This window comes from Ornithorhynchus anatinus, unplaced genomic scaffold, assembly GCF_004115215.2.
Source record: "Ornithorhynchus anatinus isolate Pmale09 unplaced genomic scaffold, mOrnAna1.pri.v4 scaffold_82_arrow_ctg1, whole genome shotgun sequence".
NCBI lineage: Eukaryota > Metazoa > Chordata > Mammalia > Monotremata > Ornithorhynchidae > Ornithorhynchus > Ornithorhynchus anatinus.
In genome coordinates, this window is record NW_024396937.1 from 483,314 (window position 1) to 502,304 (window position 18,991).

An 18,991-nucleotide genomic window follows, 5' to 3' on the forward strand; every position below is an offset into this window, starting at 1 on the left:
CTTTAGGCTTCAGACTACAACTAACCATAACAACAACTCTGGAACATCATTGTAACCTAAATCCTAACCCCAAACCTACCTCCACACCCAAGTTTAGCTCTAATCTTAGCTCTCATCCTAGAGAGAATCCTAGACACAAGCAGAAGCCTACAACTAACCATACCATTAACCCAAACCCTAATGCTCACTCTAATCCCAACACTCGGTACAAACCTAGACTGTAGTATTAGCTAACACTATACCTAACCAAGAACCAATCTTAGCCTTAGACCTATCTTAGACCTAGTATTAAGCCTAACCACATTATTAAACTTCACCTACCCCAAACACCAACTTTATCTCGAAGATGATACTTCAGCATAGCCTTCAGTTTGGAACTAATCTAACCCTAACTCTATACCCAACTCCCAATTCAGCACTAACCTTCATCCTAAACCTAAGGCTGGCCCGAACCTCCTGCTAACTTGAAACCTAACGGCAATACCTAACAGATCCCGAACATGTTACCTAACCCTAACTGTAATCCCAAACCCAGAAAGAGTCTTAAACGTAAACTTACACTTTATCTTTAACCCAAAACACAACCCTACTCCTAGCCTTACCCTTGAGTCTAAACGTTACACCAAACTAAAACTAATACCTAACCCTAAACTTCACCCCAAGTTGAAATCTAACCTTAACTGACTCTAATTTCAGCTAGCCTTCAAATTAACTCCAAATCCTCAAGGTTGTATGTCAGGGGGCCCTTGAAAGAGGGAAGGTTCAGCCCCCAGAATGCTGCTGAACTTTGTAAGTGTTCTTCAGGGTGACATTTTGCTTTGATGTTCACCCTGGCTCTAAACCTAATGCCAACTCTAACTTACCCTCAACCTTAAAACAAACCATTACCCTAATCTTAAATCTAAACATAAACCTAACCCTTACTTTAAAATCGGTCCTAACCCCGACTGTAACCATAACTTTAGCCCCAACCCTAAACTAACTATAAACCTAACGTAATGTAGCACTAAGTCTAAGGCTATAACTAATCTTAAATTTAGCCCTAACCCTAAACCTAGCCCTAACCTTAATCTTAACCATAACCCTAACCGTGAATCTTAGTCTGGGTCTAGCCAGTATCCTAAGCCCTAACACTAACTTTAAACTTAGCATGAACCCTAACCTGAACCCGACTTGCGCTATCCTTAACACTAATTTTACACTAAGCCAAACCCTAAATGTAACATTAATTTGCAGTTTGAATCAAATTCTGACCTTAAGTACAAACCTTAACTCTTGGCCTAGCCCTAACACAAACCATAACATTTTGACCCTAAATATGGCCTTTTCCTTAACAGTTAACCTTCATTCTAACCTTACCTCTCACTCAAGCCCTTCACATTTAGCCTAATCCAAGCCCAAACCCTACACTTACCCATATACCTACATCGCTTCCATAAACCCATTCTGAAATCTAGCTTTAATCCAAACTCTGAAATTGGCACTAAGCTTAGTGACTTCTCAAAGTGACTTTAACTTCTCAAAGAAGAGGAACTCTTCATGAAAGCTTAAGCTTCATGAAAGCTTAAATTTGACTTTAAACCTCACTTAAACTTAACTTTACTGCCAACCTTATCCCTGAACTGAAAATTAACCTTAGTGCTAAGCCTAAAGCTAACCTTACTCTTAGCCCTATAACTAACCCTAGATTGGCTTTAGACCTAACGCTAATCATGCCAGTAACACATATCTAAACCTAGCCATCACAGTAATCATAACCATAAGCTTAGTCCTAGGTCTTGCAACTAACCTTAAGACACACATTGCAGTCCCAGAAACAGCAGTATTACAGACAGTTGCCAACTTGGATACTCTTATTGCTGTAATAGAATGTCAGCAACCAGAAGCGGATTTGTACAGGTTTGTTGGAAGAATAACAGTCAACCACCAGATGGAAGAAACTGTAAGACCACTGGGTCCTGAAAGTCTCTTGCTTCGTGGAGCCAGGTTAAAAAACACAAAACAAATTTTTGGTGTCGCTGTATATACAGGTATGGAAACTAAGACGGCGTTAAATTATAAGAGTAAATCACAGAAACAATCAGCAGTAGAGAAGTCCATGAATTCCTCTTTGATCATTTACCTAATAATCCTCCTTTTTGAAGCCATCCTCAGTACTATTCTGACGTATGCCTGGCAAATGGAAGAAAAATGGGATGAACCTTGGTATAACCAAAAAACAGAGCATGAAAGAAACAGCAGTAAGATTCTGAGATTTATTTCAGACTTCCTTGCTTTTCTGGTTCACTACAATTTAATCATCCCAATTTCACTGTATGTGACAGTTCAGATGCAGAAATTTCTGGGATCCTTTTTTATCGGATGGGATCTTGATCTGTATCATGAAGAAACAGATCAGCAAGCTCAAGTCAATACTTCAGATCTGAATGAGGAACTGGGACAGGTGGAATATGTGTTTACAGATAAAACCGGTACATTAACAGAAAATGAAATGCAGTTTAGGGAATGTTCGATTAATGGAATTAAGTACCATGAAATTAATGGCAGTACTGTACCAGAAGGACATACAGCAGATTCTCCAGATGGAATCAGACCAAGACTTCCCAAAGAAGAGGAACTCTTCATGAAAGCAGTCTGTCTCTGTCACAAGGTACAGATCAGTGCTGATCAAACTGACAGCCTTGGAGATAATTCCTGGTTTGCCAATGGAGTATCATCTCAGTTGGACTATTATGCTTCCTCCCCAGATGAAAAGGCTTTAGTTGAAGCAGCTAGGAGAGTTGGTGTTATATTTACTCGCACTAGTGGAGAAGCTGTGGAAATTAAAAGTCTTGGAACACATGAAAGATACAAATTGCTTCATGTTCTGGAGTTTGATGCTGATCAAAGGCGAATGAGTGGGACTGTAGAGTCCACTTCCCATGAAAAGCTTTTGTTCACTAAAGGAGCAGAATCTGCCATTCTTCTTTACAGTACAAGAGGAGAAATAGACAAAACGAGGATTCATGTTGAAGAATTTGCTTTGAGAGGACTGAGAACTCTGTGTGTGGCCTATAGGCGATTCACAGCTCAAGAATATCTTGAAATTGATAAATGCCCAATGAAAGCCAGAACTGCCTTACAACAGCGAGAACAGAAATTAGCAGATGTATTCAATTTCATTGAGAACGATCTGAAATTGCTTGGGGCTACAGGAGTGGAAGACAGACTTCAAGATAAAGTCCAAGAAACTATTGAAGGCTTGAGAACGGTTGGTATCAAGATATGGGTTCTTAATGGAGATATACACGAAACGGCTGTCAGCGTGAGCTTATCATGTGGACATTTTCACAGAGCCATGAACATCTTTGAATTTACGCAGCAGAAATCAGACAGTGACTGTGCAGAAAAGCTGAGACAACTGGCCAAAAGGATACAAGAGGATCATGTGATTCAGCATGGACTCGTTGTAGATGGGACCAGCCTCTCTCTTGCACTCAGGAAACATGAGAAATTATTTATGGAAGTTTGCAGAAATTGTTCTGCTGTGTTATGCTGTCGTATGGCTCCTCTTCAGAAAGCTAAAGTAGTGCGACTGTTAAAAACTTCTCCAGAGAAACCAATAACATTAGCCATTGGTGATGGTGCTAATGATGTAAGCATGATACAAGAGGCACACGTTGGCATCGGAATCATGGGAAAAGAAGGAAGGCAAGCTGTAAGAAACAGTGACTATGCAATAGCAAGATTTAAATTCCTTTCCAAGTTGCTTTTTGTCCATGGCCATTTTTACTATATTAGAATAGCAACTCTTGTACAGTAGTTTTTTTTTATAAGAATGTTTGTTTTATTTCACCACAGTTTTTACATTAGTTCTTTTGTTTGTTTTCACAACAAGTAAATAAATAGATTTGGTTACTCTTTCCCTTTAAAATAAATATATACCAATAGTAACAATGGTAATTATTGAATGCTCATGAGTACCACAACCCATTTTATTCACTTGAAAAGTAAACCAGAAGCGAAGTTCATTTCCTGCCATGAAGATGTTCAGTCTCCTAACTAAAGAGAAATAGAGAAATACAAGCAGGAAAATCAGAAAGAATAAAATAGAATGTTCAAATGTATAGGGCTCTTCAAAGCCCTACTGAGAACTCACCTCCTCCAGGAGGCCTTCCCAAACTGAACTCCCCTTTCCCTCTGCTCCCCCTCTCCTCTATTCCCCCCTCCCACTCGCTGCTCTTCCCCATTCCCCTCCCCTCAGCACTGTGCTCATTTGTGTATATTATTTATTACCTTATTCATTTCGTTAATGAGGTGTATATCTCCTTGATTCTATTTATCTTGATGATGATGTCTTGTTTTGTTTTGTTCTGTTTTACTTTGCTGTCTCTCTCCCCCATTTAGACTGCAAGCCCGTCACTGGGCAGGGATTGTCTCTTATCTGTTGCTGAATTGTACATTCCAAACACGTAGTACAGTGCTCTGCACATAGTAAGCGCTCAATAAATACTACTGAATGAACCTAATTTCTGACCCCGACCCTAACCACAAACTAATCCTAATCCGCACCCTCAGGTTACCCCTAACTATACCACTAAACCTCAACCTAACCAAAAAACCAAATTCTAACCTGAGACGAAGCCCAAAGTCAACTCCTGACCCTAACTCAAACATTAACCCAATACTTTACTTTGACCAAGCCTTAAGCTTGGCCCTAACCCAAGCCATTTAACCCTACTCTTAGCTTTCAATCTACAACTAACAAAAACACCAATCCTAGACCTTCAGCATAACCGAAAACCCAAACCTAACCCTATCTCTAGACTCAATCTTAGCCCTAGGCTTAGCCTTAAACTTAACCATAACCTTAGCCCTACGTCCAGCATCAATTCTACAACTACCGATAACTCCAACCCTAACTTTAACACGACTCAAAATTCAAACATAAGCCTATCATTGTATCATTGCAGCCTAGGTCAAACCTGATTCTGGCGCTAAACATAAACTCCAACTTAAACACAATCCTGACTATAGTCCTATCCTGAACTCTGAACTTAATCCTAACCCTAACATTATCATTTACCCAAACTTAACACGAAGGGTAATTCTCACTCACCTTAACCCTAGTCTGAGGCTTAGCCCTAAACCTCCCACAAAACTTAAACCAACTTATTCATCATCATAAGAGTAATGATTAAAAAACTAACATTTGTTAAACCAAATGCTGGAATAGATACAAGGGCATCAGGTAAGAAACTCTCAGTGTCTCACTGTCTTGATCCCCATATTACAGATGAAGTAATTGAGATTTGGAGAAATTAAGAGATTTGGGCAAAATCACAGAGTGGACATGTAGCAAGATACTCCAAACATTAATTGTACCCTTATATTGAGCCTCATCCTTTACAATAAGCTTAACCTTAAGCAAAACCCTTCCCTTCAAATTTGCCCTAGTTGTATGGCTAACCCTAAACCAACTCAAAATTTAGCTCCAACCTTAGTCCTAACCTTAATCGTAGCTCTAGCAATAACCCTAAAACACTAATGCAAAACTTAAATACAAAATGGACAATCAGCTCTAATCCTAGCCATAAACTGAACAAAACCCCTAAACTAAATATTGGGAAGAAACCCACATTAACACTTTTTTTGGTTATCTTGCTTACTTAGTAAAATGGCAAATGCAAAACACTTGACTACTGATGGGCTCATCCTACAGAACATACTAGATTGTAGGCATCTTTTCTATCAAGTATGTTACGTGGAGCTTAGCAGTTTACGTTTCATGAAACTCTCAGCTCTCCTTACCTGCCTGTGGGGTATCAACATAAAGGCTTCAACACAATGGAAAAATAGCACACACTCTACATATATTCACTTAGCAGTCCAGAGGAAAAATTATTTTTAGAGAGGACTACACTTCTTTTGGGCTGAACAGTACTGCTGAACAAGTATCAATTTAGATATTTTCTGGGTCAGGATTACTGTTGTACAAGGAACTGAATACTTGTAATTTCCAGAAGAGTTCTTATAGCATACCGTGCCAAGCGAGTTTCAAAGAAAGCGGCTTCATTATTAAGATTGAGAGAAACATACAATAATTGATTTTTAGTTACCTTGCATATTTAACAAGATAGAAGACAAATGGCACATGTAGAACACTAGACTACAGAACATAGTAGAAAAAAGGCGTCTTCTGTTTCCGTATGAACTTTTTTTAACGTGTAACAAGAACATTTAAAGTTTATTGAAAGTTCTTATGAGAACTTGGTTCCACGGGAGTTTCATCACAAGTGACTTTTTCAGAATAAGGGAAATGCACATTCTAACTTATTTAAGAAGAAAAATGACTCATGAAAGAACTAGGTTCTTTTTGTGTGTGACTGAACTGTTGTTTTACATGGCCCTGAAGATATAAAATTTCAAGAAGAGGTCAAATAGTATTTCGTGTCATAAGAGTTTCCCTAAGTTTTCTTATTTAAGTTGCCCCTTTAGCAGGATATAAGAAAAAACAGTTCATGCAGAACACCGTATTCTAAGTATGTTGGATACTACTGTTCAAGGATCGTTGTAGGCATCTTCTTTTTCCATATGAATTATGTTATCTGGAGTTGATCAGTCGAAGTCTCATGAAGTTCCACATACTTCGGGCCAGAGAGGTTACAACCTTCGTGATCTTTACAGAATGGAGATAACACCCATTCACTCTTACTTAGCAGACTGGAAAAAAAGCCACTTATGCAGATGACTAAACTCCAGGTGGTTCGAGGTCATTCTTGCCCTGCCCCCACCGGGGATCTGGGAATCCAGAGGAGCCAGCCGGGGACAGATAAAAACCGGGCAGCTGCCCTCTTGTGGCAACTGTGGAGTATTACAAGGGTGCTCAACCAGTACTTCAGTCGTTTTCACTTTGTCATCTTCTAAGTTGCCCACTTAGCAGAACAGGAGAAAAATAGTTCATGCAGAAAACCATATTCCATGTTCGTTTCATACTACCGTTCAATGATAGGCATCTTCTGTTTGCATATGAACTATTTTATGTGGAGTTGAGTTGCTAAAGTTTAAGGAAACTCTCAATTCTCATTTCGTGCTAGTGGGGTTTCAAAAACAAATTCACGCTTACTTAGCAGGCTAGGAGAAAAATGACTCATGCAGAGGACTTCATTCTTTTTGTGCTGAACACTGCTGGAGAAGGATCGTGCAGGTGTCTTCTGTACCTCTAATACTGTAATCAATATAACTAAATATTTTGTTCATTCAGTCGTGTTTACTGAGCACTTTATGTGTACAGAACACAGGACTTCGTGCTTGGAAGTCAAGAAACACGCAGAAACCCCAAACCTGCAAGACATGGAGGCAATCCTTGCTCAACAATGGGCTCAGAGTTTTAAAGGGAGAGAAAGACAGGGGAAAAAAAAACAAGCAGTGAAACAATTTCCAATATTCACAATTGCCAAAAGAGTTTTTTATAGGTTTTCGTTGTATGCAGGATTCAACACAAGCGACTTTATTATTAAGATACACACATCAATTAATTTTTGGATATCTTGCCTTCTTAGCAAGATAGAGGTAAAATAGGACATGCAAAACACAAAACTACTGATGGGTTGTGAACTACAGAAAATACTAGAGTTTAGAACACTTCTGTATCAACTATTTTAGACAAGCAGCGTGGCTCAGTGGCAAGAGCCCGGGCTTGGGAGTCAGAAGCCATGAGTTTGAATCCCGCCTGTGCCGCTTGCCAGCTGTGTGACTTTAGGCAAGTCGCTTAACTTCTCTATGCCTCAGTTCACTCACCTGCAAAATGGGGATTAAAACTGTGAGCCCCACGTGGGACAACCTTATCACCTTGTATCCCCCAGCGCTTAGAACAGTGCTCTGCACATAGTAAGCACTTAACAAATACCAACATTATTAACTATTTTAATGGAGCTGAGCTGTTGACATTTCATGAAGTTCTCAGATCTCCTTTCTTGCCTGTGGGATAAAAACTTCAACACAATGAAAAAAAACCCGCATATTAGCTCAACACATTCTCACTTAGCAGCTAGAAGAAAAATGCCACATGAAGATTACATTCCTTTTGTGCTGAACACTGCTGGACAAGGATAATGTAAATAGCTTCTGTACATGGAACTGAATATTTGCAATTTCCAGAAGTGTTCTTATAGCATTTCATGCCATGCTAGTTTCAATGCAATCGTTCTTTTTATTACAACTGAGGGAAAAACACAACACTGAATGTTTTAGTTAACTTGTTGACTTAGCAAGATAGAAGAACAATAGTCCATTTCGAATTCTAGACAGCGAGGATCATTGTTGGCAACTTCTGGTTCTGTACATACTATTTTGCAAAGAAAGAACATTTGAAGTTAATGAAAGTTGTCAAGAGCATTTATCAATATTGTTGTTGCACATGAAACAGAACCTTTGCAATGAGAAGAAGAGTTATTTTGGCCTTTCGTAACATGGGTTTCAAAGCAACTGGCTTTATTATCAAGATTGAGAGAAACACTCATTAATGAAAAACTCTTCTACAAGTACAAATGTTCAGTTTAATGTGCAACAGCATCACTGATAAATGCTACTCAGTGTTCTTCACAGAAGGAACCTAGTACCCCTTTATTCTTTTTTCTTCCAGCCCGCATAGTAAGGGTGAATGTGCTGACCGACTTGTGCGTTGTCTCCATTCTGTAAAAACCACTTGCCTTGCGTTGTCTTTTGACCCAAAATGTTTTATGGCACCTTCGTTAATCTTCAACTTTTCCCTCCATGCAAAATAGTGCACACAAGAACAGAAGCCTGCACTCTAGCAGCTCATCAGTAGTGTAAGTAGTGTAGGGTTTACTCTAAGTAAACTCTAAGAAACTAAGTAACTGTAAATACATGCAAGTTAACAAAAAAAAAACCCCTCATTACTGTGTTTTTCTCTCAATCTTAGTAATTAAGCTGCTTGGGCTGAAATTCGCATTGGAACGAAATGTTATAAGAACTCCTCTGGAAATTGCGAATATTCACTTCCATGGACAACAGTAATTCAGGCACAGAAGACATTTACACTGATCCTTGTCCAGCACTCTTCAGCACAAAAGGAGTGTTGTCTTCTGCCAGAGTCATTTTTCTCTTAGCCTAAGCAAGAGTGAACGTGAGCAATGAATATACGTGTTTGGTTTTTACACACTGTGTTTTAGTCTTTTTGTTGAAATCCCACTGGCACGAAATGAGATCTGAGAGCTTTATGAACCTTCAACTGCTCAGCTCTACATAAAAGAGTTCATGTAAAAAGGGAAGATATCTACAATGATTCTGGAACTCTAGTATACTGCACACCAGGAATAGGATGTTCTGCATGTTGCTTTTTTCTCCTATCCCGCTAAATCGTATTAATCTATTATTTTAATTGAATGTATTTTTCTCTCGATTATATGAAATCATTTGCATTCAAACCTACCTGGCACAAAATATTATAGAAGAGGATCATGAAACTTCAACTGTTCAGTTCCACGTGAAACATTAGTAGAGAAACAGAAGAAGATTACAACGATCTTGGTACTAGAACTTGCGGTGCTCCAGGAGAATAGTCTCATGCATGTGCCTATTTTTGTTCTGTGTTTTTCGGTAAGCCCATTGAATAGGAAAGCCAATTCAGTGTCCGTTTCTCTTCTTCCTACGAAAGACATTTAACTTGTAACCCACATGGCACAAAACGCCATGCGCAGTCTTCTTCACATTTTAAATGGTCAGTATTTACAACGGCATTTCAGTAACCCAAGATAGCCACACTGATCTTTGCCTCACAGAGTTTGGCGCAAAAGGAGCTTAATCTTGGCAACAGTCATTTTTCTTCTAGCCTGCTAAGAAAGGGTGAATAGGTTCACTGAGTGTGTGCTTTCTCCGGTCTGTAAAAAAGTCACTTGCACTGACATCCTTTGGCCACAAAAAGTTAACTGGGAACTCCATGAGATTTCAGATGTTTCAAACCACGTCAGATTGTTTATATAGAAATAAAAAATACCTACACCCACCCTTGTGCTACAGCACACAGCCCCAAGAGTCTAATGCTTGACATCTGCTATTTTTCTTCTTTACTGCTAAGTACGTGGGTTTCCTTAACTGCCTTACTAAATTCAGAGTGATGAGGGTACGTATGTTTCTGTCCAAGACACTTGCATTGAAAACCGCATGTCGCAAAATGCCAAATCAACTCTGCTTCAAATTGCAAATATTAGGTTTCGTGTGCAACAAAAATATTCTTCACAGAAGAGAATGTGCGTTTTCTGTATTCTGTAAAACTCACCTGTGCTGAAACGCCTCTGCCACGAAATGTTAAATGAGAGCTTCATGAAATTTCTGAAGTTCAGTTCCATGTGAAAATACAATAATACAAACAGAGACGAGGAATACACTGATCCTTGCGTTGTAGAATATGGCCTAACGAGAGTGTAGCCTTCGGCATATACCATTTTCTTTCTATCCTGCTAAATAGACAAGTTGGTTTTAAAAACGTGTGTTACTCTCAATCTTATCAAAGCCCCTTGCGTTGAAACCGTTATGGCACAAAATGCCTAATGAACTCTTCTTGAAAACGCAGATGTTCAGTTCCGTGTCCAACAGCAATACAGTAACAGAACATAGCCTTGAATGTGTTTTGAGCACATATGGAGCCTGGTCCGCGGCATCAGTCATTTTTCTTCTAGCCTCCTAATTTAAGAGTGAATGTGTTTTCTCCATTCTGTGAAACTCACTTGTATTGAAACCCTCCCGGCACAAAATGCTAAGTAAGAGCTTTTTGAAATTTCAAAATTTTTACTTCCATTTAAAATAATAATACAGAAACGGAAGATGCTTGCACTGCATCACAAGTGTAGTAATCTTCATGCACCATTTTTTCTTCCAGCCTTCTAAGTGCAAGGTATGCAAGAAAGCTGATAGAATGTGCTTCTCTCCATCCTATCAAAACCTTGAAACCCATATGCTATATTGCACTCTTCTTGAAATTTCAAATGCTCAGTTCCAGGTACAACAGCAATGTAGTAACAAGAGAGATCTAGACTTATCCTTGCCCTCCATCAGAAGTTTAGTTTTTTGCAAGTTATTTTTCTTCTCCCCTACTAAGTAATGAAGTTAAGGGAAAGCGTGTTTCCCTCTATTCTGTAAAAGCCAATTGAGTTGATCTTCGACTGACATGAAATGTCAAATGGTCTCCCTTTGAAGTTTCAACTGTTCAGCTCCATATGGAAGTTATAATAATAATGATAATGACGGTATTTGCTAAGTGCTTACTATGTGCCCAGCTTTGTTCTAAGCCCTGGAGTGAAGACAGCGTTTTCTGTCTGTCTCCTGTGGGTTTCACAGTCAATCTTCACTTTACAGGTGAGGTCACTGAGGCACAGAGAAGTCAAGGTCCCACAGAAGACAAGTGGCAGAGGAGGGATTAGAACCAATGACCTCTGACTTTCAGGCCCGTGCTCTTTGCACTGGGTCCCGCTGTATTTCAGAAGTAAACCTTGTTTGCTCTAACTGGATGTTATCTAGAGTGCTGCCCACCTTACAGGTTTCAGCACTGCCACAGGGGTTGAAGTAGGTTCCCTTCGGTATCTTGCCATTTTTCCTCTCTCTCGTTTGGTACAGATGTTAAGTGAATGTGTGTTACTCTCCACCGCAGCAAACATCACTTGCGTTGAACCCTCTCTAGCTGGAAATTCCAAATGCATCCTTCTGGAAATCAACAATGTTCAGTTATTTTACTTCTACCTTACCTCTACCTTCTACCTTCTACCTTACTAAGTAATGAAGTTGAGGGAAAGCATGTTTCCCTCTATTCTGTAAAAGCCAATTGAGTTGATCTTCGACTGACATGAAATGCCAAATGGCCTCCCCTCGAGGTTTCAACTGTTCAGCTCCATATAGAAGTTATAATGATAATGATAATGACAGTATTTGTTAAACGCTTACTATGTGCCCAGCTTTGTTCTAAGCCCTGGAGTGAAGACAGCGTTTTCTGTCTGTCTCCTGTGGGTTTCACAGTCAATCTTCACTTTACAGGTGAGGTCACTGAGGCACAGAGAAGTCAAGGTCCCACAGAAGACAAGTGGCAGAGGAGGGATTAGAACCAATGACCTCTGACTTTCAGGTCCGTGCTCTTTGCACTGGGTCCTGCTGTTTTTCAGAAGTAAACGTTATTTGCTCTAACTGGAAGTTATCTAGAGTGCTGCCCACCTTACTGGGCTCAGCACTGCAGCGGGGGTTAAGGTAAGTTCTCTTCGGTATCTTGCCATTTTTCCTCTCTCTCGTTTGATACAGATGTTAAGTGAATGTGTGTTACTCTCCACCGCAGCAAACATCACTTGCGTTGAACCCTCTCTAGCTGGAAATTCCAAATGCATTCTTCTGGAAATGAACAATGTTCAGTTCCTGGTGAAATAGTAACAGAAGATATCTACACTGATCGTCATCCCGCAGTGTAAATCCAATCTGGAATTTAGTCCTATGGATCTACCATTTGTCTCCTATCTTGCTTTGAAGCAATTTTAGAGAATGTGTGAATCGGTCTATTTTGTCACATTTGAATGGCTTTATAGAGAAGCACACTTGATCGGTAAGAATCTTGTAACGACCAGACTCCTGGTTTTCTATTTTATTCCTATTTCATTCTGGTGGTATCAAAACTGTGCATCAGTTAAAGAAAAAGGATGCTGTGTTGTATAGTTTAAGACTTTATCTCAAAACATGTAAGGTTATGCTAACCAGTATGTGTGGACTAATGTGTGGTCTATACTCTCCTTACAGAACGCCAAGATGAGTCAAAACTCGAGGCACCATTCTCTAGCAGGTCATGTCTTTGGCATTAAATGCCAAAAAAAAAAACGTTTTTGGAATTCCAAATTTTCACTTCTCAATACCATGGTTTTACAGTCACAAAAGAGAGCTACACTGATCCTTGCCGTGCAGTATACATCAATTCAGAAGTCTAGAGTTCTGCATGTGTCATCTTTCGTCTATCCTGCTAAGTAAGTAATTGAGTGGATTATGTATTTCCCACCAATCTGTCAAAGTCGTTGCGTTGAAACTCCCCTTTTACCACAAAATGAAAAAGGGGCTCTTCTTGAAATTTTAAGTGTTCAGTTCCATGAAGAAAGTATCTACAGTAAGAGAAGATGTCTCTACACAGATCCTTGCCTTGCAGTGTACAGCCCTTCTGTAATCGAGTTTCCTGCATGGGTCGTATTTCTTCTATCTTGCAAGTTGAGTAAATGTGTGATGCTGTCCATTTTCTCAAAAGCTTTAACCCTAACGGAAACTTTAAAAGCAATCCTAATGTTAAGCCCTATCCTTACCACCAGACCTAATCTTTACCCTAGCCCTAGAGTTAAACCTAACCGTAAACTCACCATAAACCAAAGACCCTGCCCCTATAATAATAATAATGTTGGTATTTGTTAAGCTCTTACTATGTGCCGAGCACTGCTCTAAGCGCTGGGGTAGACACAGGGGAATCAGGTTGTCCCACGTGGGGCTCACAGTCTTAATCCCCATTTTACAGATGAGGTAACTGAGGCACAGAGAAATTAAGTGACTCGCCCACAGTCACACAGCTGACAAATGGCAGAGCCGGGAGTCGAACTCATGACCTCTGACTCCGAAGCCCAGGCTCTTTCCACTGAGCCATGCTGCTTCCAATCCAGAGTCCTAACCCTAGGCCAATCCCTAACCCCAACCCTATACCTACATCTGGCCAGGCTCTAAAGTCTAGCCCTAACCCTAGCCATACCTTATCCCTACCTTCGACTTCAGTTTACAACTAACCATAAAAACAACCCTGGAACCTCACCATAACCTAAACCCTAATCCTAAACCTACCTCTACTCCTAATCTTAGCCCTAAACGTAGCTCTAACCTTATAGAGAATCCTAGCCCTAGGCACAGGCTGAAGCCTACAACTAACAATAACGTTAACACAAGCCTTAATGCTAACTCCGACCCTAACAGTAAGTACAAACCGAGACTGGAGCATTAGCCTACCCTATACCTAAACAAAAACCAAACTCAGCCTTAGATCTAGCCCTAGTATTAAGCGTAGCCGTATTATTAAACTTCACCTAACCCAAACACCAACCTTGTCTTGAAGATGAGACCTAAACATAGCCTTCAGCTTGCAACTAACTTAACCTGAACTCTAAACCCAACTCCCAATTCAGTACTAACCTTAATCCTAACTCCCGAGCTAACCCTTAAAGCCCGAGCCTTGAGCTAACTTGAAGCTTAATGCCAATCCTTAAATCGATCCCTAACACTTGACCCTAAATATAATCCTAACCTTAGAAAGAGTCTTAAACATAACCTTAGGCTTTATCCTTAACCCTACCCTAGACACAACCCTAGTCCTAACCTTACTCTTAGGCCTAAACATAACATCAAACTACTCTTAATCCTTAACCCTAAACGTCACCCCTAGTTAAAATCTAACGCTAACACTAACTGACTCTAATTTCAGCTAATGTTCAAATTAACTCCAAATCCTCAGGGTTGAATGTCCGAGGGCCTGTGGAGAGGGGAACTTTCAGCTCCAAGAATGGTGCTCAACTTGTAAATCTTCTTCAGGGCGACATACTGCCCTGGCTCTAAACCTATTGTCAATGTTACCCTACCCCTAACCCTAAAGCAAACTCTCACTCTAATCTTAAATCTAAGCATAAAACTAACCTTAACACTGGTCCTAAACCCGATTTACACCATAATCTTAGCCCTAACCCTAAACTATCAACCTAACGTTAACCACAACAACTGCACTAGGTTTATGGCTAACATTAACCCTAGGTTTAGCCCTAATGCTAAACGAAACCCTAACCTTAATCTTAACCTTATACTTGAATATGAACCTTACTCTGGGTCTAGCCAGTAGCTTACCATGAACACTAACCCTAACTCAACTTACCCTGTCCTTAGCCCTAACCTTAACTCTAGGCTAAACCCTAATGGCACCATTAATCTTCAGTCTGTCAAATTCTGACCATAAGCACAACCCCTAAATCTTAACCTAGCCCTAACACTTACCATAGAATATAACCTTAAACTTGGTCCTTTCCTTAACAGTTACCTCAACGTTAACCTCACCCTAACCCTACCTCTCATTCCCAAACTTTCACCCTTAGCCTAATCAAAACCTAAACCCTACATTTACCCGGAAACCTTAATCCCTTCCCTAAACTTATTTCGAAGTCTAGCCTTAATACAAACTCTGAAATTAGCAATAGGCTTTGTAGTAAATTTGACGTTAACTCTCACACAACTTTAACTCTATCACCAACTTTTACCCCTGAGACAAAATTTAACCTTACTGTTAAACCTTACGCTTAGGCCTAGCACTAACTCTAGATTGGCCCTTACCCAAATGCTAATCATACCATTAATACAAATCCTATCACCCTAAACCTAGCCATAACCTTAACCTTAATTTTAGCCCTAAACCTAGTCCTAGGTCTTGTGACTAACCCGAATTTTAACCACAAGCCTAACTCCAAAATAATCCTAACCTTAGAGCTAGAGTTAACTTTAACCATACCACTAAATCCCAACTTAACCCAAACACCAAACCCTACCTTTTGACTTAGCCCAGGACTAACTCTTGACCATAACTCAAACTCTTCACCTTGGCTAAGCCTTAGGCTTAGCTCTAACCCTAGCCATTCTTTAGCCCTACCTTTAGCCTTCAATCTACAACTAACCATAACACCAATCCTAAACTCGCATCATAACCTAAACCCCAAGATTAACTTTATCTCTACACCCAATCTTAGCCCTAGGTTTAACCCTAAACTTAACCATAACCTTAGCCCTACTCTCAGCCTCAAGTCTACAACTAACCATAATCCCAACCCTAATTTTAACTCCACTCTAAATTCCAACATAATCCTATTCTCGTATACTTGTGGCCTAGGTCAAACCTGATCTTGGCCTTATTCATAAACCTAAACCTAAACCCAATCCTGATCATAGTCCTACCCCGAATTTAGACTTTAAACCTAAACTTAACTTTAACATTATCCGTTACTGAACCTTAACCATAATGGTAAGTCTCACTGTAACCATAGCCTGAAGCGTAGTCTTAAGCCTCTCACAAAACTTAACCCTACATATTCATCATCAAAAGAATAATGATAAAAACTGTAACATTTGTGAAGCACTTACTCTGGGCAAAGCACTTTTTGAAACGCTGGAGTAGATACAAGGGCATCAGGTTGGACACAGTGTCTCACTGTCTTGATCACCATATTACAAATTAGGTAATTGAGACTCGGAGAAGTCAAGAGATTTGTCCCAAATCACAGAGTAGACATGTGGCAAGATACCTCTAACACGGATACTACCCTTACACTGGGGCTTACTCTTTACAATAATCTTAAATTTAAGCCTAACCCTTCCCTTCAAATTGGCCCTAGCCTTATGGCTAAGCTTAAACCAAAACCGAAATTTAACTTCAACCCATTCTAGGTAGGCGGTAGGATGTGGGCCAGGGATTGAAGGTGGGACAAGCAAGATCGGGGTTCACTGAGGAGGTTACCACAGAGGAGCGGAGTGTACAGGGATGGGCTGAAGAAGGAGAGAAAGGAGGCGAGGTAAGAAAGAGGAAGGAAGGAGAGAGTGAGGAGTTTTTGCTTCATGCGAAGGTTGATAGGCAACCCTTAGGGATTTTTGAGAAGAGGAGTAACATGTCCAGAGCGTTTCTGTAGAAAGATAATCCAGGCAGCAGAGTGAAGTATAGACTGAATCGGGGAGAGTCAGTTGGATGTGAGATCAAAGAGGAGGCTGCTGCAATAATCTAGTCGGGATATTATGAGAAATGTACCAGCTAGGTAGCAGTTTGGATGGAGAGGATAAGGTGGATCTTGGCGATGTTGTGAAGGTGAGACGGGAAGGTTTTGATGATGGATTGGGATGAGGGGTGAATGATAGAGCAAAGTCAAATATAATACCCAGGTTGTGGGCTTGTGAGACGGAAAAGATGGTCGTGCCGTCCACAGTAACAGGAAAGTCAACGAGAGGACAAGGTTTGGAGGGGAAGATAAAGAGCTCAGTCTTGGACATGTTGAGCTTTAGGTGACATGAGGAAATCCAGGTTGGAGATGTCCTGGAGGCAGGAAGAGATATGATCTTGGAAGGAGGGAGAGAGAACAGAGGTGGAGGGAGATGTAGATTTGAGTGTCATCTGTGTAGTTGAAGAGTTGTGGGCCAGACATGCAAAGCAAAGGCTGGGGAGGGGGCAAAACTGGAAAGCAAAGGCTGGGGGGCCCAAACTGGAACGGGAAAGGTTGGGGTCAGGCCTGCAAAGCGAAGTCTAGGAAGCCCAAAGTGGAACGAAAAGGATTCAGGGCAAGCAAATGCTTGGTCAGTGAGGGGAACAGGAAGGAGAAGAGTTCAGGCCAAGGCCTGCAAGGCAAAAGCTGGGAGGGGCAATAGTGAAACGAGAAGGGTTCTGGGCCAGGCAAGCAAGGCAAAGGTTCTGGGGCAAAACTGGAAGACAACGGTTGGGGGGTGGTGGCAAAACAGAAAGGAGAAGGGTTTGGGGCCAAGCGTGCAAGGCAAAGGCATGAGAGCCCAAAATGGAAGGAGATGGGTTCAGGACTAGGTCTGCAAAGCTAAGACTGGGGGGCAAAATGAGAAGGCAAAGGCTGGGGGTCCCAAACTGGAACGTGAAGGGTTTGGTGCCAGGTCTGCAAGGCAAAGGCTGGGGAGGCAAAACGGAAAGGCAAATGCTGGGGGGGCCAAATCTGGGAGGAGAAGGGTTCAGGGCCAGGTCTGCAAGACAAAGTCTTAGGGGGCCCAAACTGGAACGGGAAGGGTTTGGTGCCAGGCCTGCAAGGCTAAAGCTGGGGAGGCAAAACGGAAAGGCAAATGCTGGCGGGGGGGGCAAATCTGGGAGGAGAGGGTTCAGGCCAGGCCTGCAAGGCAAAGGCTGGGGGTTAAAACTGGAAGTCAAAGGCTGGTGGGCTGAAACTGGAACAAGAAGTGATAGAGGCCAGGCTAACAAGGCAAAGGATGAGAGGGCAAAACTGGAATGCAAGGGCTGGGTAACCCAAACTGGAACAAAAAGGGTTCGGGCTCAGAATTGCAAGGCAAAGGCTAGGCGGGCAAAATGGTAAAGCAAAGCCTAGGGAGCAAAAAATGGAACAAGAAGAGTTTGGGGACAGGCCTGCAAAGCACAGGCTCGGGGCCAAACCTATAAGTCCACAAAATGGAAAGAGAAGTTTTTGGTGCCAGGCCTGCAAGGCAAAGGCTCGGCGGGCAAAAGTGGAAGACAAACGCTGGGAGGGCCAAACTGGAAGAAGAAGAGTTCCGAGCAAGGCCTGGGAGGAAAAGGCTCAGGCCCAAAAGTGTAAAGAGAGGTTTTTGGGTCCAGGCTGGGGGGCCAAAACTGGAACGAGAAGGGTTCGGGTCCCGGCCTGGAAGGAAAAGGATGGGGGGCAAAACTGAAACTAGAAGGGTTTGGGGTCAGGCCTGAAAGGCAAAGCCTGGGCGGGGGGTGGGGGGCGCAAAACTGAATAGAGAAGAGTTTGAAGCCAGGCTTTGAAAGCAATTGCTGAGTGGGGGGCAGACCTGGAAGGCAAAGGATGGGGGGCCCAAACTGGAAAGAGAAGTGTTCGGGTGCATGCTGGGAACACAAAGGCTGGGGTGCCAAATGTGTAATGAGAGGGGTTCGGGGCCAGGCCTGGAAGGCAAAGGCTGGGAGGCCCAAACTGGAACGAGAAGGATTCGGGGCCCGGCCTGCACGGTAAAGGCTGGGGGGCCTAAACTGGAAGGAGAAGCGTTTGTGGCCAGGCCTGCAAGGCAAAGGCTGGGGGGCCAAAATTAGAACGAGAAGGGTTCAGGGCCAGGCCTGGAAGCCAAAGTCTGAGGGGCCAAACTGGAACGAGAAGTGTTCAGGGCCAGACAAGGGAGGCAATGTCTTTAAGGCCCGAACTGGCATGAGAGGGGATCGAGGCCAGGCCAGCCAGGGAAAGGTTGGACTGGC

At 41.7% G+C, this 18,991-nt stretch overlaps 1 protein-coding gene across 1 annotated transcript; it reads left to right on the plus strand.

The window, feature by feature from the left end:
• Nucleotides 1–774: 774 nt before the first annotated feature.
• LOC114808985 (probable phospholipid-transporting ATPase IF) lies at nt 775–3,873 on the plus strand (the record flags this gene model as incomplete). Its single annotated transcript, XM_039911070.1, is given in 3 exon segments — nt 775–789; nt 1,688–3,799; nt 3,802–3,873. Coding segments are annotated over 3 exon segments (2,199 nt in total), but the record flags the coding sequence as incomplete, so codon positions are not given.
• Nucleotides 3,874–18,991: the final 15,118 nt, after the last annotated feature.